General features: G+C 48.0%; 1 protein-coding gene across 1 annotated transcript; it reads left to right on the forward strand.

The window, feature by feature from the left end:
* Positions 1-505: 505 nt before the first annotated feature.
* KAT6A (lysine acetyltransferase 6A) lies at positions 506-25,198 on the forward strand. The gene is made up of 18 exons (XM_064175435.1): positions 506-593; positions 2,461-2,510; positions 2,624-3,394; positions 9,457-9,565; positions 9,893-10,008; positions 10,263-10,344; positions 11,130-11,265; positions 11,530-11,843; positions 13,251-13,369; positions 13,901-14,016; positions 14,533-14,674; positions 14,973-15,134; positions 15,910-16,003; positions 17,383-17,614; positions 18,725-18,935; positions 19,434-20,129; positions 20,909-21,224; positions 22,540-25,198. The coding sequence occupies exons 3-18, from the start codon at positions 2,792-2,794 to the stop codon at positions 25,131-25,133; spliced, it is 6,042 nt and encodes a 2,013-aa protein (XP_064031505.1). The 5' UTR covers positions 506-593; positions 2,461-2,510; positions 2,624-2,791; the 3' UTR covers positions 25,134-25,198.
* Positions 25,199-26,975: the final 1,777 nt, after the last annotated feature.

Genomic DNA, 26,975 nt, shown 5'->3' on the forward strand with positions numbered 1-26,975 from the left:
GGCATCCCTTCGGTGCCTTTAAGTCAGAAAATCCCACTGTCACTGTACCAAGGGCAAGCTTCATTAAGCCCAAGAGATGGATTTACCTTACAGGTGATAACCATCTATTACCAGAGCACGCCCGTTAGCCCTCCCGCCTGCTTCTCGGCGGTGGGAGCAGCCGGGAGCCATACCTTGGGTGGCAGCCTGGCGGTTTCGGAGCGCAGAGAGTTGCCCGCAGCCGCAACGAGAGACCTCTCCCGCCCAAGCGTTGTTCGCAGCCAGTCTTCACCGAGCGCCGCCGCTTTCCCGCCGCGGCCCCGCACGCTTTACCTCCATATGGCGCCGCGGGCCGGGCCCTCGCAGCTCGGCCCCAGGGCGGGGGCCTGGCCTGCCGCAGCCCCCCGGCTCCGAGCGCTTCCCGCCGGCGGCGGCGGCCGCTCCCGCCCCCCCCGCGCTGTTCCCTTGCGCGCCCCCGCCCGCCGCGGGCTGTTCCCCTCCCACGCCCCCTCCCCCCGCCGCAGCGCTCCGGACCCAAGATGGCCGCCGTGTCAGTTTCGGGCTTCGCCGCCGTCCGGCCTTTGCCTCTCGGTTCCCGTCTCTCGCAGGCCTCGGTAAGTAGTGCCGACAGGACTAGCCCGGCTTGGGTACCTGGTGCCGGGGAGCTCGGGGACAGGCGGCTGGCGAGCTCCGTGGCCGGAGAACGGGGAAGGCCCGCCGGGCGCTCCAGGCTCGCGGCCTGTTCCGGCCCCGCCGCCGCTCTGCGCCAGGCCCCGACCCGGCCGTCCGCTCCCCTGGGGCCCGCCGGGCCTACGCTCTGGGGAGGCGGCGGCCGCGGCGCGGATGTGGCGGGCGGTGCAGGCCGGGGGGCCGCGGGCTGGGCTCCGCTCCGTCTTTGGCAAGGGAGAGCGCGGCTGAGGCGGGCGCGGGCCCGGCCGAACCGGTACGCGAAGCCTGGCTGCACGCCTCGGCCCCGGAGGGATGAAGAATGGTGCGGGACCCGGCGGGCTGCCGGGGCTGCGGCCTGCGCCCCGTCTCTCCCGATTGCGCTGGTGTAAGCCCTTCGACTGAGGCAGTGCGCCCCTCGGGGCGCCGTGTGCGGGGCCTATCCGGGATAGGGATGGGGACGAGCGGTAGCAGGTGCAGGCGCCGCTTGTCACGCAGATAACGAGCGAGCGACCCCGGCTTTGGGACGGTCCCGGTGTCGCCCCGGCCTGGCCAAGCGGTTACGTAACGTCCTGCGCACGGAGCTGTGCTGGGGACGGAGCGCTGCGTCCTTCCCGGCCCCGGAATCCCAGCCTGCCGGGGCAGCCCGGGAGCACGGCTGCGCTTTGCCGGGCAGGCAGGGCTCAGGGACCACCTTTCCCTTTCCATTTGTTGTTCGCGGGGTACAGAAGACTCTAGACGAGCACTGCATCCTTTTTGGGCTGAACACTCGTTTGGCATCTTTCCAGTACTGTATGGAGCTGTGTAGCTGAGTCTGATGTCTGTCTGTATGCAAATGTGCTCTGCGTGTTGATAAATTCTTCAGTACTTTACTAGAAAGCAGAATGGGAGAGCCGTGGTGACTACTAGCTCATGACTAGAATTTCCCTTGCAGAAAATCGTTATTCCCTGGGATAAACACTTTATAAATCGTTCTCAGGCAGTGTTCTTTTGCAGTAAGACTTCAGTACAGCACCCTGTGACCCAGCTTAGAAAAGAGAAATCTCTGTTAAAGTCAAGTAAAGGCTGTGAAGCCAGGCCTCAGCCCCTGCCATCTGTATCTTTAATTAGCACTGTCATAAGCATTCCCTCTCATTGGGGATGGTCACCTGTTACTTTGTCCTCAAGTGTTTTCGGTGTGTCTCATCTCTCCTGAAGATGATAATGTTATACTCTTCTTTGCTGTGGTCTCTGAAAGTGGAACATTTAATTACAATCTCCAGCTGTGTTTCTTCTTTTTAGGTGTTTCTTTTTTCTTGATGGAACAACTGTCAAAGCTTTTCGTAGCAGGAGGGAGTCAGACCTGTGATTATGCTGAAAGTTTCTTGCTGTTTGCTCAAGACACTTGGCTGTGCCTACTGCTTTCTGTTGAGGTTTCAGGCAGTGTCTTCCATGTGCAAATAGGAAGAGAGCTGCTGCTTTCACGAAGAGTTTTGTTGTAATTAGTGGAGTTGTGTGGGGGTTTTTTTGTTCCCCAAATGCTAATTTAGGCTATGCTCAGCAATGATATAAAACTTGGTATGGAGTTGATGCTGCTCTAAGGATTGAAATAAAAAGGGCACACTTCTTTGCTTTAGGTTGTAAGGAGTTATTTCAGTAATAGAAACATGCATTAGCGGTAGCAGAGATAAAACCTTAAGTACTGCTTCAGCATTTCAGAGCTGTAGTAGTGGATTAAAACTCTGCTGTGTATTTAATGAATTAATGTTGGCTGCTATTTTTAGGTTTTTCCCTTAACTGTTCTTTGAAACTGTCTCTCTCCTCCTTGTCTTGCAGGCCTAATGCTATGTTTCTTCTGGCTGTGAGTGTACAGAGCAGAAGCTGAGGTGAGATACGCTGCGATCTTTCCACCTTTCTGGAAATCATTTCCCTAAAGCTTAGAGGATTTCTTGGAAAGAGTGAGGAAATTCCTAACTGTTTTTCTTTCTCTTCTTTTCAGTGTGAAAACAAATAATGTTTGAGCAAGGAGGAGTAATTCAGACCAGAAAACTTGTATGCTATGGTTAGCTGGTTCCCATCAGTCGAGAATCTGTTTTCTCATCGTGTGAAGCTCGTTCAGCACCGGGATAAAGGATAACGACTCTATGGATATACAGAGTTCTTCACCATGGTAAAACTCGCCAACCCCCTGTACACAGAGTGGATTTTGGAGGCAATCAAAAAGGTAAAGAAGCAAAAACAACGTCCTTCAGAGGAGAGGATATGCAACGCAGTGTCATCTTCACACGGCTTGGACCGCAAAACTGTTCTGGAACAGTTGGAGCTGAGTGTTAAAGATGGAACTATTTTAAAAGTCTCCAACAAGGGTCTCAACTCCTACAAGGATCCTGATAATCCTGGGAGAATAGCACTTCCGAAGCCTCGGAACCATGGCAAGTTGGATGGTAAACCAAACGTGGACTGGAATAAACTTATCAAGCGGGCGATTGAGGGCTTGGCTGAGTCTAGTGGCTCATCCCTGAAGAACATCGAGCGCTTTCTGAAGGGTCAGAAGGACGTAGCTGCGTTGTTTGGAGGGAGCAATGCCTCCATTTTTCACCAGCAATTACGATTGGCTGTCAAACGTGCTGTTGGCCATGGCAGGCTCCTTAAAGATGGACCTCTGTACCAGCTCAACACTAAGGCAACCGCTAACGCTGACGGGAAGGAGAGTTTTGAGTCTCTTTCCTGTCTCCCTCCAGTGTGTCTCCTTCCCCATGAAAAGGATAAGGTAAGACTCAGTTTGCATGGGCATTTTCTTGTTGTTGATTAAATGTGTCAATAGAGGGTTGCAAGTTGAGGTCAGTGGTTTGTTTAACTTGCGTCTTGTAAGTTAGGAGTGACTGATGTACATTTAGGGTCCTACTGTGCCCAAGATTCTGGGTGTAATCAGAGGAAGAATAAGAGGTTTTAATTTGTGCCTAGGGCTTGAAAACTGCCAGTGAGCTGTGGGGAATTTAGCTCTTCAAGCTTTTGTGCACTGGGGTTGAATGTGTGGTAACAGGCTTATTACAACTATAGTAGCAAAACATGAGAACTAAGCCTCCTCACTTTAAGCTGAGGTAGATTTGCAAGGAGATCATCTCTTATTCTAATGTTTTTGCTTGACTGCCAGTTTGACTTCTTCCTTGAATACAGGAAAGCACTGATTAGCAGTTCCTACCTAATGCACTCCCTTCTTCACAATGAAAGAAATCCCTTTCTGTCCCAGAACAGCTTTGGTTTCAAATAGGAGGAAAAGCTATATGGGATATAGCAGATGAAGAGTGAGATCAGAGGATGTGGAGAGCCTGGAAGTGCTGGAATTAGATTTATTTTCCCTTTTGTGTGCCTTCCTCACTTGTCTTAAATATAGTTTGTTGTATAAACCAAAGGATCTTGTCTGTTGTTTTCTCTTTTATGCTTTTATATCCTTCTTTCTTCCATCCCTTTCTATGCCTGGGGTCCTTGACACTCCACTCTAACCTCAACATGAAGCTATTGGAGTAAAAATCATCCCCAGTCAATATCTCTCCTGTCCTTGTGCTACCGTGGAAGTAGAGTAAAATGGAAATCTGTCGTTGTTTGTTGAAGATCGATTTGGCAGTGATTTCCATCTTTGCACTGCTAGTCTCTGGGACTTAAAAAATGTGTAAATAACTTTTTTTTCTGGCCATAATAGAGAGATTTTTCAACTATGTTGGGGAAGTTTTTTTTGTTGTTGTAAGTAATCCTCTTCAGGGCTGAGTTCTTAGAGTGTGTGTTGCTTATGTTTCTTTCAAGTCAGTTTCACTCTGGCGAGAGAGCTGCTCTGTGTTCTGTTACGGTTTGAAGACTTAAAACTACTGGAGGAGTAGGCACCCTGAAACCAAATCTTCAGAGCTGCTTTCTCCCCAGTAAAGTTTCTCTGACGTTCTGGTTTAGCTGTGAGAGCTGTGCTGTGGCCACAGTACGTAACCAGTCAGGACATTGTGCTGTGGGCTGGTGGAATGTAGGAAGTATTCTGATGCTGAAAATTCCAGCAGCTTCCTCTAGCCTTTCTTTTTTTATTATTAAGTATTCTGTCAACAAATATTTCCTATGTACTTCTCCAACTATATCTGTAATGAAATAAGCATGGCTGTAAAATGGTATGAAAACTGGAAGTAAACAAGCCTGGCACAGAAGGCAGCTGGATTGAGAGTGGTAATAACAGTGGAAAATATTAGCTGTGCATGTTATTGTTAACACAGAGTGTTTTGCAGCCTCTAGTCAGTCTTCTTGTCATGTGCCAAAACTCAGGACGAGCTTGATGTTTGTTCAGATGAAGTGGTTCCTGGGATTTTCTTAAAATGGGATATATCAGTGGTGAATGATAGCACAAGCTACTATAAATACTGCATTTGGCCTGGGCCTTGGGGTCTTCTTGTCCCCTGATAAATTATGCATCTTAAGTTCTCGTGTGTGTGTGTGCGAATATAAACACTGGGAGTGGATCTGTATGTGTGGTTTGGGCTGTTGGATGTGCTCCGTAGTTCTTTTTCACCTGCCCAGGTCTGAGCAGCTTGAACACTAAAAGGATTGTTAGTGACAATACAAAGCACAGTTTTTGAAGAGAGTTCTTCAGGAAATTAATCTAATTTCGTTTGTGTGCGTTTTGAAACTCACATCCTAGATTCGTGCTTTGGGTCTACTCTCTGCTGTGTAACCTCTGGTGAATCTCATACTCAGTTCTTCAGCAGTTTTGAATATATCAACACACCTGTGGAGATTGTGCCAGCATCGACTGGCAAGGCAAGGGAAGCTAAAAGATCAGCTCCTATCTTACAGCATTTTAAAGATGGTTTTGGGGATGATTTCTTTGGGGGGATTATTTGTTTGTTTGGTGGTTAGTGGTGGTAATTTTCCTTCACTGTACTGGTTTGTATTTTATCTTAACCAGCTGTGCAGGTGCAAAAGTCCTGCTGTTCTTTAGTGGTTTTCTTGACTTAGTGGATGCTTGAGAATGGTAAGGGAGTTGGGTGGGGAGTAAGGTTTAGGTTTTGGGTTTTTTTCTTTAATGGAATAGTTCAGTAGAGATTCATTGTGACAATGCTTCTCTTGGCTCTTTGAAGAGTCTTTGCAACGAGGTGAACAATCTCCCAAACCAGAAATCCTAATGATGTCTCTTAGTCTCTGTTGTTAATCTTTTCTCCTTGCACTATTTGGTCTTAAACATCCATTTAAGAACTCTTAATATATCCTATAATCCAGATTTACAGATCTTAAACCTGCAGTGTTTCTTCCTTTCATTTGTTCAGATGTAGGCTGTCTCTGAGCTGCAAAGGCTTACCTATTTGCTAGGTGCCAACAAGTGGCCACTCAGTTCTGCCTGTTTTCCTCTGTATTATGAAGCTGAGTGTCTTGCAGGAGACCTGTGAAGGTTGAGACTTAATATTTTGAGCAAAATAATAGTAAAGCAGCACTACAGAAGCTTTGTTTAGTAAAAACATTATTTGCTTTCTTTCCAATCTCTTTTTTTTTTCCTCACAGTGTTCTGTGAATATCAAGGGCAAGAAAACCCTGGCAAGTTACCCTGGTTTACCAGAGAGTAATGACATGCTGGTTTTTAAATCCCTGGCCTAAAAACACTACTTGAAGTTTGTTATTGTGATAGTGACAATGGCTGACCAAAGAGGAGTTGTTTTTGATTTCAGTTTCAAGTCTCTGGCTTAGGCTTTAGGGAAGAGACCATTTCTTTCTTTGCAGTTTCCTGTAGTTTAAAAGCTAAAATGGGCATTGAAGTTGGACTAAAAGCTGGACTGGACTTTGGTGTTACTTCTCTGCTAGTGACACACTGGTAATATTCACAATATCTGCCCCTGTTGTGGAAACGGAGAAGGGGGCTGATAGCAAATTGTTGCAATACCTTGCAGTAAAGGTTGTTCGTACTGGAAAGGCAATGAAAGAGAAGAAGGTTGAGTTGCTTCTTGAGCAAGTATCAGACAAGTGCATAGCTGGAAGTGAGGAAGTGTAGATGTCAGACCTACCACATAAGGTCAGCCAAGGAGGTGATAAGCGTGGAGCAAAGACTGTTTGGTGCAGAGTCCCCCATCCGTCAGTGACATCTGTAGGGAATGAGCAATCTTGGGCAAGCCAGACTCTAAAAGAACTCATCCCACTGTTCCTGTGCAATTCCTGCAGTAAAGCCTTGCTTCAGTATGCATGAGAGACGAGAGTATAATTGTCACTTCTGTTTCATCTGTAATTAGTGTACTTGCAGACTGGGAAAGGATTTGTGCTTCCAGAAGTTGTTTGGTTTTTCATTTCCTGGAGCAAGAATTCCTCTATGCCATCACTTATGCAGTGGACCAGGCTTATTTCTTGAAACTTCCTACTAATTACTACTTCAAAAATGCCTTTTTTCTGAGGTGGGAGGAGAAAAAAAAAGTGGTGCTGCTTTGGAAACCATCTTTCAATGGATGCCATGCATCTTTAGATAGCTGAGGGCAGACAGTTTTTGGTCATCTTTATGAAAGGTAAACAGAAGCTAAACCAGGGAGTTTTGACAAGGGCTTGGAGTGACAGAGCAGGGGGCAGTGGCTTTGAGCTGGAAGAGAGGAGAGTGTCTGACAGGTATTGCTGTGTTGTTCTTGGCTTAGGTCAGTAACTGTTAATTCCATATCTTAAAGCAGAGGGCTGTCCTCTTGCTGGTAAGGAAGTGGACTGGTTTGTCTTGGGTGGAGTACCTAAATGAGCTGCAACCAGAGCATTGCAATTACATTTTGAGAGCTCACCCTTGCTCTCCAAGGACGCTTTTCAAGCTTTGGCTTCCAGCTGGAGGAGGATTAGGATTCACTCTCTTCCAGCTGGTTCTGTGGAAGGCTGTAGTTCTGGCTAAAAAAAAAACTGTGGTTGATAACAGATGGCCTCCATCTGTATTCTCTCTAACTCTGGAAACTCTAGTGCAAAAAAAATTACTTTGAACTTGATTCATTCAATTAGTGAACAGATGAAATAGCTCTCAGTAACAGGGTAAATGTAAGCATGTCAGAGGTATTACTGTCATGGATAGCCATGAGACCGTGCACTTGGGGTGAAGTGATGTGGGGTGATACCAAGAGGAGCTTTGGCAGCACTGAGAGTAATGGTTACTTGGAGGCAAAGTTTGACTGCAGGTAGGCATCAGTGGGGTATTGGTGAGGTGCTGCTGTGCAGTAGTTAATGTTATTCTCTAACAGAGTTTTTAGCAGAAGTTGAAAACAAGATAGCTGGTTAGAAGGAGACTACTCCAGCCTGTTGGTTGGATCCCTCTCGTTGGTCTTTTCTGTCCTGGAAGTTGTTGACAGGTGCCAACAGGTGCCAAGAATGATCCATCTCTGAAATTTGGTGAGTAAAGGAGCTTTAAAGTACAGTCAGACAGGGGGAGCATTGCCAGATAAACAACGGCTTGATTCCAGTGGCAGCTTTGTTATGTAGCAAGGGAAGAAACAGCAGAAAGAATGAGGGCAGATAATTCTGTCCCTACCCTTCCCCTAGTTACTCAGCAATTTACTGTTGAGTCCTAGAGGTGGTCAGAAAAGACATTGAGTTTCTTAGTCTTTGGGACTTGGTGGTGGATATGTAGTAATGAGATGTTTTGATTGGAGTGCTGAATCTCATAGTGAATTCATTCATAGATTCCTAGAATGGTTTAGGTTGGAAGGGACCTTAAAGATCATCTCTTTGCAACTCCCTGCATTGGCAGGAACAGCTTCCGCTAGACCAGGTTGCTCACTGCACACTCTTTCCATTGGCACTTGTCCATAGTTGCCTTCAGAAGGGGCTGCAGTCAGAATCTATAGAGCACGTTTGGTTTCTAGACATCCTTTGTATAGTAACAACATGTGCTGAGAGGCTGGCAGGCTGGAAGACACTGTCAGTCCAATTTGTTCTGGCTCCCTCCCTCGCTGAATCTGGTGACATCACACAGATAGATGTGCTTGCAAGAAAAACAGCAGAAGGAGTTGACTGTCTGCCAAAATTTTGCAGTATGAAACCGAGCTGGCTGCTTCCAGTCTTGTTTTCACCAATCTCTCATTGTGTGCTTGCGTTTTGTACTTGCCAGGATGTTCTTTGCTGAGCAAACACAGCAGCAGTGAAATCTCTCTATACTTAGCAGAACACATTCTCACACAGAAGCTGGGGAAGAGTAACTTGATTTCCACATTCCAAGTTATTCTTCTAAACCGGTTTGAATTCTGGTACAAACTTATTCTTTCTTCCCCCAAACTGTAGCTGATTTGTTTTGAAGATGTGGTTAGGTGTTTATTTGCAGTTTGTCAGAGGTGGTAGATACAGGAAATGTTGCAGCTGTACTGAGTCCAGGTCTGGGGCCCTCAGCACAAGAAGGACATGGAAGTGTTGGAGAGGGTCCAGAGCAAGCCATTAAGACGATGAGAGGGCTGGAGAGCATCCTCTGTGGTGGTAGGCTGAGAGAGTTGGGGCTCTTCAACCTGGAGAAGAGAAAGTTCCAGGGAGACCTTCAAGCAGCTTGAAGTTGCTCTAGGACAGCTGTGAAGGGACTTTTAACATGGGCTGGGAGTGACCTTAGAGCAGCTTTCCAGTACCTGAAGGGGCTCCAGGAGAGCTGGGGAGAGACTTCTTTACAGGGTCTGGGAGTAACAGGCTGAGGGCCAATAGCTTTGAGCTGGGAAAGGGGAGATTTTGAGGGTCTGACAGTTAATGCAATACCAGTGGTGAGATCCAACTAAAATCAAGAGGCAGGGTGCACATTGCATGCTATTTACATGTGAAAGACATGCCTGTGTGGTTTAGTATGTTACTGATATCCTCAGTGCTTTTCTTGTCTCACAGCCGGTTGCTGAACCAATCCCAATCTGCAGTTTCTGCCTTGGTACAAAAGAGCAAAATCGGGAGAAGAAACCTGAAGAGCTCATCTCTTGTGCTGACTGTGGCAACAGTGGTAGGTGACCATTTACCCTTCTGCTCCTGATGACTTGAGACAAGCTAGGGGTGAGAAGATACCCCTGCCAAAGTTCACCTTGGGCAGGTCACACAGAAACGCATCCAGATGGGGCCTGGAAGTCTCCAGAGGAGACACCACAACCTCTCTGGGCAGCCTGCTCCAGGGCTCATGCGTGGAAGTGTTTAAGACCAGGCTGGATGAGGCTTTGAGCAGTCTGGCCTAATAGGAGGTGTAATGCCCATGGTGGGGAGGTTGGAACTAGATGATCTTTAAGGTCTCTTGCAGCTCAAGCCATGACTTCTGTGTCTTCTTCCTTGTCCCCAGGTCATCCGTCCTGTTTGAAGTTCTCTCCAGAGTTGACAGTTCGAGTGAAGGCCTTGCGGTGGCAGTGCATTGAGTGCAAAACGTGCAGCTCCTGTCGAGATCAGGGAAAAAATGCTGTGAGTACAGGCAGATGTGGACTGAGTGAGAAGATCTCAATCTTGTGAGAGTTCTGTCCAGCTACCAAATAAAATCACTCTAGAGTCAAGCGTTTACAGCTCTTGCTTGAGTCTGGTGGTCTTGCTGAGGCCTCTGAAGTCCCATGGTCTGTAGCTGGAAACTGTGTGCATGATCTCTGGGGGAGTAACAGGTGAACTTGGAGGGCTTGGTGCTGCTGCACATCTAGAGAGGTGAATTTCTCTGTCTTCCCCAGGACAACATGCTGTTTTGTGACTCATGTGACCGCGGCTTTCACATGGAGTGCTGCGATCCCCCTCTCACACGGATGCCAAAAGGTGAGGACTTGGTGAGGAAAAAGCTAATTTAGGATGGTGTTGGAAGGTATCAGTGAGTAGAAGCTGCTTCCATATGCTTAGTTCTGTCCATTTGAGTGGTAGAGAATCCTGGAATGCAACCAAATTTCTCCTACCAGAAAGCAGGTTGTCTAGCAAAGCAAATCCCTTGGTAGTTCAGAGGAAGCTTTTCTATAGCAGATAGCCCAAAGTAGTGTAGCTGTAAGCAGAAGACAGGATCAGTAAGTGTGTTACTTCTACAGGAGTGTCTGGTGGTTTGCTATGAATTGAAGAGACTTCTGCATGGCTGTTTGGGGACAGGGTGGGAAATTATGTGGGCTTGCATTTAGATCACTGGAATCACAAAACATTAGGGGTTGGGAGGGAGTGTGAAAGATCACAGAGTCCAACCTGCCTGCCAAAGGAGGGTTACCCAGGGCAGGTCACACAGGAACGCATCCAGATGGGGCTTGAAAGTCTTCAGAGAAGAAGACTCCACAACCTCTCTGGGCAGCCTGCTCCAGGGCTCCAGCACCCTCACAGTGAAATGTTCTTCATTCTGTTCAGCTGGAACCTCTCCTGCTCCAGCTTACCCCCATTGCCCCTTGTCTATCCCTGGACCTCAACGACAGCTTATAGTCACTGTTTTTCCTGCACATCTGTGTGATGATTGAGGCCTTTGACGCTGTTCCTGCCGCTGCTCTTGGAGAGCCTGGGCCCTGTAATTCTCTTCTTTTGTCCTATGTACATGTCCCTTGCATTCAGTGTTGGGGATTTGTGTCTTGCAGGTATGTGGATATGTCAAATATGTCGGCCCCGGAAGAAAGGAAGGAAGCTTCTGCAGAAGAAGGCAGCCCAGATCAAGCGGCGCTACGCGAACCCCATAGGACGGCCCAAGAACAGGTTAAAGAATCAGAACACAACGTAAGTCTCTGGAAGGAGGAGTCAGGGTGAGGTTATTTTCTGAAGGGTCTGCTCTGTGAGAAGATTCAGTTCATGAAGAGCTTTTCCTTCTTAACACAGCATTCCTGCAGAGTGCTGTGAAAGATTGCAGGTGATCTCAGTGCTGCTTCTTGCTTGCAGCTTTTGATTCTAATAGTTTATCCTTTAGCTTTGAACTGATCTTTAAGGATGAATTTTGCTTTACTGAATCTTTTTGACCATACCTTTCCTCTTCTCATTCTTTAGATCAAAAGGCCCTTTCAGCAAAGTTCGAGCTGGCCCTGGTCGGGGTCGGAAGCGTAAGGTGACTCTGTCCGGCCAGTCAGCGTCGTCAGAAGGAGGCTACCTGGAGCAGGCAGATGGCCTGGACTTCTGCAGAGATGGCAGCGCCACCTTAAAGTTTAACAAGAAAACCAAAGGGCTCATAGATGGCCTTACTAAATTCTTCACCCCATCCCCTGATGGACGAAAAGCTCGAGGGGAAGTGGTAGACTATTCTCAGCAGTATAGGATCAGGAAAAAGGGTACCAGGAAATCTAGCACTTCAGAATGGCCCACAGGTAAACATTTTTCACCCTGCCAATGTAAGTATCTTGTACACCAAGGAAATGTCCAAAGGCTAGGATGTGGAAGTGACTTACAAGTGTTAGAGGCTGGGAACTTTATGCTGAATAACACCCAAATGCAGGTGTCTGTTGCACTGAGGGAGAGTACCACTTGGAAAGGGAGAGCAAGCCTAGAGACCTTTGCCTCTGTGTGTGGAGACAAGGTTCTGTGATTCTCTGGCAAGGTGATGAGGAATTAAATGTTTACTGTTGTGCCAGGGGAAGTATAGGCTGGATGTTAGGAGGAAGTTCTTCACAGAGAGAGTGATTTGCCATTGGAATGGGCTGCCCAGGGAGGTGGTGGAGGCACCGTCCCTAGAGGTGTTCAAGACAAGCCTGGATGAGGCACTTAGTGCCATGGTCTGGTTGATTGGATAGGGCTGGGGGATAGGTTGGACTGGATGATCTTGGAGGTCTCTTCCAACCTGGTTGATTCTATGATTCTGTGAGATAAAGTGGCCTTTGGTAAGGAGGAGCTTGCAGTTAGCCCTGAAAATGTGCTAAATAATGTGACATTTGAAGAAGCAATGTGGGCAGTGGTTAATGAAAATAAGTATAGTGAGGTGGAAGTGTGGAATGGGAAACAGAAAATGAAAAGCAGTTTGCCAGTTGCCAGTCTGTGGTACAGGCTTGCATGCAAATGCTTCTGAACTTTCTCACCACAGAGGAGCTGCTTTGTGCAGTTTGGCACCTTCTTGCCTGAGAGCATCCCTGCCTTTGAACACAGCTCTGCTTTCCTTGTTTTCTTTTCTAGTTTAAGGCATTCATCTAGGACTGGTTCTTGATTTAATCTCTATATTCAGATCTCTGCGGTCTCATTGAATAGTTTCATAGCTTGAATTGTTCCTAAGCAAGCAGTGGAAAAGTCTCTACAATAACATGCAAGGTTTAGAATAGTTTCATGCTTTAGCCTGGCTGCTGCTGGAAGAACAATCTTGTGTCTTAATGCTTTGGGGGTGAGTTGAAGTGTTCTGTGGGGTTTGTTTGCTTTGTGTTTTTGTGGCAGGAATGATGTCTGGGTGGTGCAGATAAGTGTCTTGGTTTAGATTGTGATCCTTGTTTGTGAGAGGCAGACACAGTGATAAACCATTTATCCAAAACAGTCTTGCTGTTACAAATGCTTTCATCAGACTGTAAATGTCTAAGTGGTGAGTTTGGGGCCTGGTTAAATACATGGCAATACTTCCATGGTCACAAGTCCAGAACTGATTCTTCCTTTGTAGTCCCCAATCTGAAAAGAAAATACTGTTTAAAAAAAGCCCCAAAACTCAGGGCAGTGTCTGAATGCAGCCAGAAGATTTTTATTGCAGCACTGCTCCTTTGGAAATGTAGATGGAGACAATTTTTCTCTCTCATTTACAGACAATCAGGATGGCTGGGATGGAAAACAGGAAAATGAGGAACGTTTCTTTGGGAGCCAGGATGTCTTAACTGAAAAAGACATGGAGCTGTTTAGAGATATTCAGGAACAAGCACTGCAGGTAAACTTAAATTTTCAGGATCAAATTCATAAAAGAAATCTAAACAAACCAAAACCACCAACCCCACAGCAAGCAAAGCAGACTCCAGGTGAATTGTAGAAGCTGATGTTCTTGGTTTCTGCTGCTTGAGAGTGGTGGGGAACTTTCCTCTAGAGAGATGAAGAGCATAAGAGGTTAAGGTATGCAGTCAGAAAGCCTCGAGGGTTTTCCATTGTTAAGTAAGCTAAGATGAAAGGAGAAGTGCAAGGAATAGATCTATACACTGATGGGGAAATAAGTAAGTAAGTGGTTGTGGATCATGTGCAGGTAGTAAGCTCTGGAACTTCCTTTGGCTGTCTCATCCTTTTTGAATCACATGCTGCTTCAAGTGTGGCTGGAACTGGTTTGTGCTGTCAGAAAGCAACATCTGCATCTTCTCATCCTCTCTGAGATTCAGTAGGATGCATTGTGTAGATAAGAAGGTTTGAATTTATTTGACTTTGGAAGTCCTTCAGTTGGAAATTGGTGACAAGTTTTTGTTCCCCTGCATAGAAAGTGGGAGTGACTGGGCCTCCTGACCCGCAAGTGCGGTGCCCTTCCGTCATCGAGTTTGGCAAGTACGAGATCCAGACCTGGTACTCCTCCCCGTACCCACAGGAGTACTCAAGGTATGACAATATTCTCCTCTGCTTCAGTGTCTGTGGCAAAACTCTACTCCAGCAGGCAGAGAAGTCTTCTAGCTGAATGTAGGACAGAGCAATATACACAGGCTCTCCCCAGGAGTAACTTACAGCCCTACAGGTTGATGAGGACAAGTTGCTGCTGGGGAGATTCCCATTGGACTCCAAAAGAAAATGTTTCCCCATGAGCACAGGCAGGCACTGGAACCATCTCCCAGGGGCAGCAGTGGAGTCCCCAGCATTGGGCCATTTTGAGCCTCATCTTGGTGCCGGGCCAGCTCACTGCCACTCTGCTGTCACCTAGGAAGGTTGGAGCAGATGATCCCTGGGATCCCTTCCAAGCTGGCAATCTGGGAATTCTGTGTGATAATGCCTGACAAGCACATAACCCAAGCACACAGTGGCTTTGTTTGTTTTCTTCAAGTTCTCTGTCTGCAGGGGTGAGGAATTCTGTACACAGGTTTGTATCTTCAGTCTCTGATCTCATTTTATCTTTGCTTATAGGCTACCCAAGTTGTACCTTTGTGAGTTCTGTCTCAAGTACATGAAAAGCAGAACTATTCTCCAACAGCACATGAAAAAGTGTGGCTGGTTTCATCCTCCAGCCAATGAAATTTACAGGAAAAACAATATTTCAGTCTTTGAGGTAAGTAAGAAAAGTGAACTGCTCACTTTCATCTATCAAACAGGAGGGCTAGCACTGAATGTGGTAACTGTTCCACAGCCTTGGAAATCTTCATTCTTGAAACATTCAGTTGCTAAGGGTGAAGCACTGGAAGCAGGCAGTGGGAGCTCACCTCCTGTATGGATCATTCAGCCATGAGATGCCTGGGAGGGCTCATTTGGCAGGGTGAGGGGGTTGGACTAGATGACCTTGAAAGGTCCCTTCCAACCCCAACCATTCCATGCCTGCATGGAGTGACAAAAGTTCTCCTTTCTGTAAGGTTGATGGCAATGTCAGCACTATCTACTGCCAGAATCTGTGCTTGTTAGCCAAACTCTTCCTGGACCACAAGACTCTCTACTACGATGTGGAGCCATTTCTCTTCTACGTGCTGACACAGAACGACGTCAAGGGCTGTCACCTTGTTGGCTACTTTTCCAAGGTAAGTGTTTGAGTTCTTCAGACCTGGAACTGCATTTCTTGTGAGAAATCCTGCTGCAGAATCCTTAAATTGTTCTAATTTAAGCCCTTACAGAATTTGTGATATAAAATATCTCTGCTGCAACCAGATTATTGATGTTGCATTTGAAGGCTACCAAGTAATAACCCCAGGTTGCCTCATAATGTTGAAGAGCTTGGATCTTCTAGGGAGCTTGGTCTGCAGCTAGGAGCTGAAACATCCCAACTCTTCAAATGATTCTTCAGAGGCAGCAGACACAAACTGGAACCCAGAAGGTTCCACCTCAACATGAGGAAAACCTTTGATATGAGGGTGCTGCAAGTCTGGAGCAGGCTGCCCAGAGAAGTTGTGGAGTCTCCCCTCTGGAGACTTTTCAAGCCCCACCTGGATGTGTTCCTGTGTGACCTGCCCTGGGTGATCTTGCTCTGGCAGGGAGGTTGGACTGGAATACTGCAGCCATTTGCAGTGTATTTAGCTACCTTCAGATTTCTGCTTTGACTTTTCTCTGCAGCCCATGGTCTCTGTAGTACTGTGTCTAAGAAGGTGGTAGTTAGGACTAGATTGCATCCTTTTTGCTTTTCTGAACTGAAATGAATGGTAATAGAGATGTTATTTTCCTTCCAAAATCTTCCCTTGGCTCCTGTGCACTGTTTCATAGAAACTTTGTGGCTTTCTGTATAATTTTTTTTTTTGCTACAGAACAGCTTCTGGTCTCTTTGTCTTCCTTTTTGTAATGTGTTGTTTTTTTTCCCAACAGGAAAAGCACTGCCAGCAGAAGTACAATGTTTCCTGTATAATGATTCTTCCACAATACCAGCGTAAGGGCTATGGCAGGTTCCTAATTGACTTCAGTAAGGAACTTTTTCTTCACTTTTTTTTGGTAGTCTTTGTGTTTTCATATCTTAAAGAAAGGTTTTACTGCAGGAGGATGCCTCTTGCCCGAGGGTGTTCAAGGCCAGGTTGGGTGAGGTCTAGAGCAGTCAAGTCTAGCTGAGAGGTGTCCCCATCCATGGTGGGGAGGTTGGAGAAGATGAGCTCTGAGGTCTCTTCCGACCTGAGTTATTCCATGATGCCCAGCAGTGGGTTTGTGTAGCGCAGCCTTAGTGCAGTATTCTAGACACAACTGCTGCCATCTCGTGGCACTGTCCACAGCTGGTGTCTGGTGACACTGGAGATTACAGACCTCGTGTTCTGACACTGAATAACAGGAGTTTGAACCCAAAGATGCAATTGGTAGTTTTCCAGATGCACAACTGCTGCCAACTCATGGCATTGCCCACAGCCGGTGTCTGGTGACACTGGAGGTTACAGATCTCATATTCTGACACTGAAAACGAGAGTTTGAACCCAAAGAAGCAATTGGCCAGGCCACTCAGTTTATCAGTTTATCAAGCTGCACTACAGGCTGGGGACAGAGTGGCTGAGAGCAGCCAGGCAGAAAGGGACCTGGGGGTACTGGTAAATAGTAGCTGAAGATGAGGCAGCAGTGTGCCCAGGTAGGCAGCAGAGCCAATGGCATCTTGGGCTGGTTCAGGAGCAGTGTGGGCAGCAGGACAAGGGAGCTTCTTCTGCCCCTGTGCTCAGCACTGCTCAGGCCACCCCTGCAGTGCTGTGTCCAGTTCTGGGCTCCTCAATTCAAGAGAGATGTTGAGGTGCTGGAAGGTGTTGAGAGAAGGGCAGCAAGGCTGGGGAGGGGCCTGAAACACAAATCCTGTGAGGAGAAGCTGAGGGAGCTGGGGGGGTGCAGCCTGCAGCAGAGGAGGCTCAGGGCAGAGCTCATTGCTGCCTGCAGGGAGGCTGCAGCCGGGTGGGGTTGGGCTCTGCTGCCAGGCAGCCAGCAACAGAAGAAGGGGACTCAGCCTCAAGCTGTGCCAGGGGAGCTCTAGGCTGGATGTGAGGAGGAAGTTGTTGTCAGAGAGAGTGATTGGCATTGGAATGGGCTGCCCAGGGAGGTGGTGGAGTGGCTGTGGCTGGAGGTGTTGCAGCCAAGCCTGGCTGGGGCACTTAGTGCCATGGTCTGGTTGTTTGGGCAGGGCTGGGTGCTAGGTTGGGCTGGCTGAGCTTGGAGCTCTCTTCCAACCTGCTTGATTCGATGATTCCTTCCCAGTGACGCAGCTCTATCCTGTAGGCAGCCTTCAGCTAGTGTCTGTAAAATGCCCTTGTGGCAGCTGGGGTGGCCATGGCAGCTCTAGATGCTCACTTCCTGTGTTTTTATCCTGTGTACCTTTAGGCTATTTGCTTTCCAAGCGCGAGGGTCAAGCAGGATCACCAGAGAAGCCCCTGTCAGACCTGGGGCGCCTCTCATACATGGCTTACTGGAAAAGTGTCATATTGGAGTGCCTTTACCATCAGCGTGACAAGCAGCTGAGCATCAAGAAACTGAGCAAACTGACTGGGATCTGCCCTCAAGACATCACCTCCACTCTGCACCACCTGCGGATGCTCGACTTCCGCAGCGATCAGTGAGTTGGGCAGTCCTGTTGCCTTTCCTGCTGCAGGTGTATTTGAATGGTGTTTGGGACAGGTCGCATCTAACAAGCTTGATTTGGACACTTAAGTCTCCAAACACTGGCTGTAGTGGTTTGTGATGCTCTTGTGTGATGCAAGAGTTGCTGAGTGCTGAAGCTGCATGAGATTTCTACCTGTGCAGTTCTGCAGCTGCGCAGCTTCCAAGTGATTTGCAGCTGCAGCAGAAAGCAAGCAGGTCCCTTGGCCACGTTGTCTTGAGGTCTCAGCAGAATCAGTCTAATGTACTTGAAAAAGAGAGCAAAGAACAGCAGCATCCCCTTCCAGATGGAAATCTCTTCTTTTTTCCATGTAGTTGTTTCCCCTTTTCTGTCTGCACCTGTACAGGTTAGCAGGGGATGCTTGAGCAGAGGAACAGGTCACTGGCAGAAGTGAGATGTGTAGATGTAGAACAGAGGTAGTCTGCTGACCCAGCTGAGGGTACAAGTGACAGCCTGGGAGTTATGGTTGCTTCAGACCACAGCAGTTTGGGGAGAGGAGTTTGTTGTTGCTTTGTGTCAACCTGGGAGTTATTTGAGAAGAGTTTTACACCCTCATTTCTCAGTACACTTTAACAATGATATTGCTCCTAGCCTCCTAAATAAAATCCACTCTAAAAGTGGGGCTGAAAAGAGTTCTATGTCCTGTTTCACATCTATTTATTTTTACAATGGGATTGCTGCCAGCCCTGTAGTAAAATCCCCTCTGTCAGTGGGACTGAAAGTTTTAAAGCAATCCTTTTATCACCATTCAGTATTTTGCCTTATGCTGCCTCTTCCCCAAATGACATAGCTCCAGTGCATTTAACACGCAGTGAAAGGGCCACTCTGCAGCTGCATGTTACCCATGGAAGAGTAATTGCTTCCTCATTAACAGGAAGTGGAAAGACTTTAGCATTTCCTCAGTTTCAAGGTGCTAGCTCTTACAGAATAATTTTCATGAGCTTTCTCTCCTCTCTGAAGTCACTCATGGCAGCACACAGATTTCTCTGCAGTCTTTTCACTGTTTCACATGGCATCCTGTACAGTTTGTGCTCTGTTGTTGATCAGAGTCCTGTTGCTGTTCAGGTTTGTGATCATTCGTCGGGAGAAGCTCATCCAGGAGCATATGGCAAAGCTCAGAACTAATGTCAGGCCCATAGACGTGGATGCAGAGTGCCTGCGTTGGACTCCTGTCATAGTCTCCAACTCTGTTGTCTCTGAAGATGAGGAAGAGGAAACAGAGGATGGGGATAATGAAGAACAGCAGCAGCAAAAAGAAAAGGATCCAGAGAGCAGTGTAAGAGTGAATCTCTTACTTCTGTGTGGTGTGTAGAGCATACTTGGTGCTTCTGCTGGCAAATGCAAGTGTGGGCTTTGACATGGCCCCATAGAAAGCAATGCAGTCATGGGGAGTCTTTGTGTCTTAAACCATAAACAGGGACACCAGGGAAGCACAAACTGGAGGGATGGTAAAGACTACCTCTAAAAAGATTTAAAAGGCTACATCACAAGGAGTGATGACTTCAAAGTAGAAGAAGCTGAGTTTAGATGAGATATCAGGAAGAAATTCTTCCCCAGGAGGGTGGTGAGGAACTGGAACAGGTTGTCCAGAGAAATTGTGGAGGCTCCAAGCCTGAAAGTTTTCAGGGACAGGTTGGATGGGGCCCTGAGCAACCTGAAGTAGTTGCAGGTGTGCCTGCTGACTGCAGGGAGGCTGGACAAGATGACCTTTGAGGGTCCTGTCCAAGCCTGTCCATTCTGTGAGGGGTGACATGTTTGTTTTTACTCCAATCAGATGGTAAAATCGGCGTCGTGGGAGAAGAAAGAGCAACAAGAGCCTTACTCGCCTCCAGAGAGCGAAAAGAAGCCAGATGTCGCTGCTCCAGCCAACTCTGCTCGGCCCAACAAGCACATTTTCCCCCTGGACAGTCTTCCTGCAAACAGTCAGCCCTCACGGAGGGGGCGATGGAACCGCAAAGGCAAAAAGCTTCGGGAAGCCTTCTGTGAGCAGGAGCCGCTGCTGCCCGTGGAGGACAAAGCTGCGGTCCCCAGCGGGCGCTGCAGTGAGTGCGAGGAGAAGTCGGCAGCCTCCCGAGGCCGCTGCAGTGACTGCGAGGAGAAGTCGGCAGTCTTGCAGGGAAGGTGTGGTGAGTGCGAGGAGAAGTCTCCAGCCTCGAGAGGTCGCTATGCCGAGGACGAGGAACAGTCTGCAGCTCCCCAGGGACAGTGCAGCAAAGGGGAGAACTCAGCCGTTCCCCGGCGGCGCTACAGCGAGGGCATGGAGAGGTGGAGGGGACAGCTGAAGAAGAACACAGAGCCACTCAAGTGCAGGTTCCCAGAGGACTGCGACAGGTTACCCCGGCGCTACAGTGACAGTGACAGGGCACTTCTGAGGTGTTTCAGTGAGAGCAGTGAAGAGGAGGAGGATGAGCCTGTGAGTCCTCGCTCGAGCTCTCCACCTGTTCTCACCAAGCCAACATTGAAACGGAAGGTGAGGGCCTTGCTTCTTGTCGGCCTTGGCTGTACCATGCAGTCTGTTTCATCAGCTTGGTGGTGCTTTCTGTTTGATTCAGAGTGGGTCATTCCTGAGGTGGGCATGAAGTATACAGGTGGCATCTGTAGAGATTAGGAAGAAGTTCTTTCCAGTGAGAGTGGCGAGACACTACAACAGGTTGCCCGGGCAGACTGTAGATGCCCCTTCCCTGGAGGTGTTCAAGGCCAGGTTGGATGAGGCCTTGAGCAACTTGGTCTGGTGGGAGTTGTCCCTGCCCATGACAGGGGGTTGGAACTGGATGGTCTTTAAGGTCTGTTCCAACCCAAGAAATTCTGTGGGTCTGTGATTGTACTTTTAAGAGACTCACAGAACGCAAATGCAGTCCAAACAACTGAGGTCACAGCATGAAGTGTTTGAAATGATGTACCACAGAGGTGGAAATTCTGTCACTGTGACCAAGAAAATCCTCTCTTTGTAGGATGCTGCGCTTAGAATTTCTCTCCACATCTGCGCTGTAGGCTCTCTGAACTTTGAGCTGTTTTGGATGGGTTGTTAGCTTCAGCTGCTTCGGTGGTTTCTGCTCTCACCCAGATGCAGCAACCTGCAGGGCACTTATCCCTTTGGCATTGTATTTGACAGCTGTGCCAGGCAGCATTCCCGGGGAATTCCAAATTCCAGAAGGGAGCCCTCTGGTCCTGCTCAGACTTTTGAGCTCTTGTGTCTGCACCTGCTGCATGTGACAGGATGTCCTCTCTTCTCCCACCTTCCCCTTTCAGAAACCAATTCTCCATCGCAAGAGGCGAGTGCGCAAGCGCAAGCACCACAACAGCAGCGTCGTCACCGAGACCATCTCTGAGACCACAGAGGTGCTGGATGAGCCCTTCGAGGACTCAGACTCCGAGCGGCCAATGCCCCGATTGGAGCCTACCTTCGAGATCGAGGAGGAGGAAGAGGAGGAGGAGGACGAAGAAGAGGAGAATGAACTTTTGCCCAGTGGGTACTTTCGGCACTTAGCCCCCGCAGACACACTCAGGCACAGGCCCTCTTCTAAGAGGAAGTCCAAAGACGAGGAGGAGTCTGATGACACTAATGGTAAGTCTGGGGGTGTGCTGCTGGGGCGTGTGGCAGCGAGGTCAGGCAGTGCTGGCTCACGATGGAGCAAGCTGCTTACCTTCTCCTGTAACTTCAAGCCAGAACGTAGGCTGAGGCATGAATTACCAGACAAAGCAGCCTCCAGCATTGCCAAGGGTTATGAAAATGTGGGGCATGCTTTTAACTGTCTTATTAGCAGTGACCTGCTGACAGGGTATCCTTTTGATTCAGCTTTCCTAGTGGGATTGGTGTCTGTGATTGTAGAAGGACCTCTGCAGCAGGGTCACTTCCAGAAATAAAACAGAGATTAATTGGAGAGCCCTTAGGTTTGCATCACAAAGAGAAATAATTAATTGTCTCTTTAGAGATCCTCTTCTGCAGCACATGGCCTGGTCTGCCTCTCAGCTTCTCAGATCTGAACTTTCAATTCACAAAATAAAATCACTTGGTTGGAGCTGGTTACTTAAAGGACACAGTTCAGAAGCAAGATCTGGCATTCAGAGCCTCCATCAGTAGTCTGCGTGGTGCCTCTGATGTGTTCTGCCCTTTTGATGGGCTACAGAGTGCACAGCAGTGAGCCAAAGAGAGATGAAGAAATGTGTGAAAGAAGCATGGTATCCCACAATAAAAACATCATTATTGGACCAAGCTCCTTAATTGATGGCTTTGTTCATGTTCCAGGCTTTGTTCTACAGGTGACTTGGAGGAGTTACTGAATTTTGAATTGAGTATTTGTTTGAAAATGGTTCTTTTTTCCCCATACCCAGGATGTTTCCAGACTGCTTCTTCTGATTTCTCATGTTTAGAAAAATATGAATCTGGCTGAATTCAGTCAGCTCTGTGTTTCTCTTGGCATTTAAAGGCACAAGGCATAAGAAGAAAGTGAAAGTATTTCCTCTTTCACAAAATACAGCTCTCAATGGCAGTGCTTTTACTGCAGCTTCTTGTTCTTCCCCTCCATGAGAACATTTTCACTGCTGAATGTTGGAGAGAACCAAAACTTGCCAAGGGAGCTGAGTCCAGGACCTTATGGTGTTTAGCCCAGTGTTTAATTTGCCTGCTGCATTGAAGGCTCAGGTCTCTGACTCTGCCAAATCTTGAAACATCAATGCTCTGTTAAAATGTAATGTGCAGTCTGATGGCTGATGAGCAGCCCTTGCTCCTTCTTAGTCTTCACAATAAATCTCTGAGTTGGTGTTGGTGGATAAAGGAGCTGAAGCTGGTGGCAGTATGCTGGGGGAAGCTCCCCTGAGTGCTCCACTCAAACACAGATATCTGAACAGTCTGAACAGTGTCTTTTGGTTTGTGTTTTCAGGTAACCCAACTCTGAAACCATTATCCATGCTGAGGAAATGTGAAGCAAAGGATTCTTCACTCGAGCCAGACACTTCTACACCCATGAAGAAGAAGAAGGGATGGCCAAAAGGGAAAAGCCGGAAGCCAGTCCACTGGAAGAAGAGACCTGGTCGGAAACCAGGCCTCAAACCGCCCCGGGAGAAGGCGCCGCCGTCGGCCGAGGAGGAGGAGGAGGGAATCGATGCAGTGGTGGCCAGTTCCAAACTGGGGCGTAAGCCCAGACTGTCAGATCAAGAAGAAAGTGCTGAGCAGAAAGAGGAGCTGCCTCTTCCTGAGGAAAGGAAAGAGGAAGATGCGACTATGGAAGCAGAAGAGGTAGGGGAGGGAGAAGAAGAAGATACAGCCAGCAGCGAAGTGAGAGCAGTTTCCCCTGTGGACAGCAACAGCAGTCCAGTGCCAGAAGTAAAAGAGCCTGAGATGGAAGAGGAGGCAGAGGAGAAGCCACGGGTTTTAGAAGAGCAAAGGCAATTGGAAGAAGAGCAACAAGAGCTAGATGAACCTGAGCATGACCATGAGGAAGAGGAGGAGGTTGCAATAGTGACAAATCAAAATGAAGATCATGATGCTGACGATGAAGACGATGGTCATCTGGAGTCTGTGAAGAAAAAAGAAGTGGAGGAGCAGCCTGTTAGAGAAGGGGTGAAGGAGGAGCCTCAGGTGCAGGAGTGTTTTTTAGAAGCAAGCATACCAAGCAGTAGAGAGAATGCAAAAGAAAAAGATGAAGCCGAGGCAGACTCTGAGGAAGAGCAGGCTTCCAACGAGACCTCGGTGGGCTCAGACCACGTCCCTGGCTCTGAAGATGATCATGAGGAAGAGCAAAGTAATAAAGAAGGGTTAATTGAATTAAAGGAAGAGGAAGAGATCCCTCACAGTGAACTAGATCTGGAGACTGTTCAAGCAGTCCAGTCCTTGACACAGGAGGAAAGCAACGAGCATGATGTAGCTTACCAGGACTGTGAAGAGACTCTTGCAGCTTGTCAGACTTTGCAGAGTTACACCCAGACTGAGGAGGATCCTCAGATCTCCATGGTTGAAGATTGCCAGGCCTCAGAACACAACAGTCCCATCTCCTCTGTTCAGTCCCACCCCAGCCAGTCTGTACGGTCTGTCAGCAGCCCCAACGTGCCTGCTCTGGAGAGCAGCTACACCCAGATCAGTCCTGAGCAAGGATCCCTGTCCGCACCCTCTATGCAGAACATGGAGACCAGCCCCATGATGGATGTGCCTTCAGTATCGGACCACTCCCAGCAGGTGGTGGATAGTGGCTTCAGTGACCTTGGCAGCATTGAGAGCACTACAGAGAACTATGAAAACCCCAGCAGCTATGACTCCACCATGGGAGGCAGCATCTGTGGAAATAACTCTTCCCAGAGCAGCTGTTCCTATGGAGGAATGTCCTCTTCCAGCAGCCTCACCCAGAACAGCTGTGTGGTCACTCAGCAAATGGCAAACATTGGCAGCAGTTGCAGCATGATGCAGCAGAGCACTGTCCAGCCTGCAGCAAACTGCAACATCAAGTCACCTCAGAGCTGTGTAGTAGAGAGGCCTCCAAGTAACCAGCAACCGACAACGCAGCCACAGCAGCAGCAGCCTCAGTCCCAGCAGCCACAGGCGCCCCCTCCACCCCAGCAGCAGCCTCCACTGTCTCAGTGTAGCATGAACAACAGCTTCACCCCAGCACCCATGATCATGGAAATACCAGAGTCGGGCAGCACTGGCAACATCAGCATCTACGAGAGGATCCCAGGGGATTTTGGTGCTGGGAGCTACTCCCAACCGTCGGCCACGTTCAGTTTAGCCAAGTTGCAGCAGCTGACCAACACCATTATGGACCCTCATGCCATGCCTTACAGCCATTCTCCTGCTGTGACCTCCTATGCAACCAGCGTTTCCCTGTCCAACACGGGCCTGGCCCAGCTCGCTCCCTCTCACCCCCTGGCAGGCACACCACAAGCACAAGCCACCATGACACCTCCACCCAACCTGGCCTCCACCACCATGAACCTCCCCTCCCCTCTGCTCCAGTGTAACATGTCTGCCACCAACATCGGTATCCCCCACACGCAGAGGCTGCAGGGGCAGATGCCAGTCAAGGGGCACATTTCCATCCGCTCCAAGTCGGCGCCGCTGCCCTCTGCCACCGCACACCAGCAGCAGCTCTACGGCCGCAGCCCGCCGGCGGTCGCCATGCAAGCCGGGCCCCGTACCCTGGCTGTTCAGAGGGGCATGAACATGGGAGTCAACCTCATGCCAACCACCCCTTACAACGTGAACTCCATGAATATGAACACCCTGAACGCCATGAACAGCTACAGGATGACGCAGCCCATGATGAACAGCAGTTACCACAGTAACCCTGCCTACATGAACCAGACAGCACAGTATCCTATGCAGATGCAGATGGGAATGATGGGCAGCCAGGCCTACACCCAGCAGCCTATGCAGCCAAACCCTCACGGGAACATGATGTACACTGGCCCGTCCCATCACAGCTACATGAACGCTGCTGGGGTGCCCAAGCAGTCTCTCAATGGACCATACATGAGAAGATGAGCAAGAAGATGGACTTGCCTCTTAGAAACTGAAATATATATAAATAAAGGAACCTTTTATACTGACGAACCAGAGAAAATGGACCTTTTTTCCAGTTCAAATATTGCTGTAGATTTAGAGGGAGATTGTTGTCTTTTGCCTTTATTTTATTTTTTAGGAAGCCTGAATCTTTATTTTTGATGCTTCTCCTTTTGGTTTGCTTCTCCTTTTGGTTTGCTTCTCCTTTTGGTTTGCTTCTCCTTTTGGTTTGCTTCTCCTTTTGGTTTGCTTCTCCTTTTGGTTTGCTTCTCCTTTTGGTTTGCTTCTCCTTTTGGTTTGCTTCTCCTTTTGGTTTGCTTCTCCTTTTGGTTTGCTTCTCCTTTTGGTTTGCTTCTCCTTTTGGTTTGCTTCTCCTTTTGGTTTGCTTCTCCTTTTGGTTTGCTTCTCCTTTTGGTTTGCTTCTCCTTTTGGTTTGCTTCTCCTTTTGGTTTGCTTCTCCTTTTGGTTTGCTTCTCCTTTTGGTTTGCTTCTCCTTTTGGTTTGCTTCTCCTTTTGGTTTGCTTCTCCTTTTGGTTTGCTTCTCCTTTTGGTTTGCTTCTCCTTTTGGTTTGCTTCTCCTTTTGGTTTGCTTCTCCTTTTGGTTTGCTTCTCCTTTTGGTTTGCTTCTCCTTTTGGTTTGCTTCTCCTTTTGGTTTGCTTCTCCTTTTGGTTTGCTTCTCCTTTTGGTTTGCTTCTCCTTTTGGTTTGCTTCTCCTTTTGGTTTGCTTCTCCTTTTGGTTTGCTTCTCCTTTTGGTTTGCTTCTCCTTTTGGTTTGCTTCTCCTTTTGGTTTGCTTCTCCTTTTGGTTTGCTTCTCCTTTTGGTTTGCTTCTCCTTTTGGTTTGCTTCTCCTTTTGGTTTGCTTCTCCTTTTGGTTTGCTTCTCCTTTGGTTTGCTTCTCCTTTTGGTTTGCTTCTCCTTTTGGTTTGCTTCTCCTTTTGGTTTGCTTCTCCTTTTGGTTTGCTTCTCCTTTTGGTTTGCTTCTCCTTTTGGTTTGCTTCTCCTTTTGGTTTGCTTCTCCTTTTGGTTTGCTCTCTTTGGTTGCTTCTCCTTTTGGTTTGCTTCTCCTTTTGGTTTGCTTCTCCTTTTGGTTTGCTTCTCCTTTTGGTTTGCTTCTCCTTTTGGTTTGCTTCTCCTTTTGGTTTGCTTCTCCTTTTGGTTTTTGGTTTTTCTTCACAATCCTGAAAACATTTTACAGCTTGAAAAAAAAAACAACCCTAAATAATCATTTGCTGATGTTTTTTTTTGTTGTTTTAGAGGGGGAAATTACATGCACAACGAAAATCTTTCATGATTTAACAAGGGCCTTACTTTGACAATGTGGACGGAATATGTGTAACAGTCAAATCATCTTAACTTCAGGTTTTGTTTTCAGCTGTGTGTCCTTCTCCCTCCCCTGTGCCCTTCTGTATGCAGTTCTCAGTGCTGCACTCATGTAAAATGTTGGACATCTCCAAAAGGAAAAAAAAAAAACCTTCCCTTTAACCCCCCTTCCCCCCCCAACATTTCCTACTTCTAGCAGGAGGCCCTTATTGGAAGAGTTGGAAGGGGACACAGAGGATAAATGAAGCTCTTTATTTCTGCAAGCCAGGGTAAAAGGAAAAAAAGCTTTCCCCTGTCTCCCTCACCCTCAGTAAAATTTGGAGTTAATCTGTAAACAAGAAGGTTGTTCACTTTGCTGTTCTTGTAGATGAGTTGATGGAAATTGTCTGTTTCATGCTGAAAATGTAGCTTTGGAGTGAGCCCCTTTGCTCCCCAGCCATGCATGTGCATGCAGGTGCATGCATGCACACCTGTCCTGTCACTGAGCTCTGGAAGCATCCCG

Source organism: Pogoniulus pusillus, chromosome 42, assembly GCF_015220805.1.
Source record: "Pogoniulus pusillus isolate bPogPus1 chromosome 42, bPogPus1.pri, whole genome shotgun sequence".
Classification (NCBI taxonomy): domain Eukaryota; kingdom Metazoa; phylum Chordata; class Aves; order Piciformes; family Lybiidae; genus Pogoniulus; species Pogoniulus pusillus.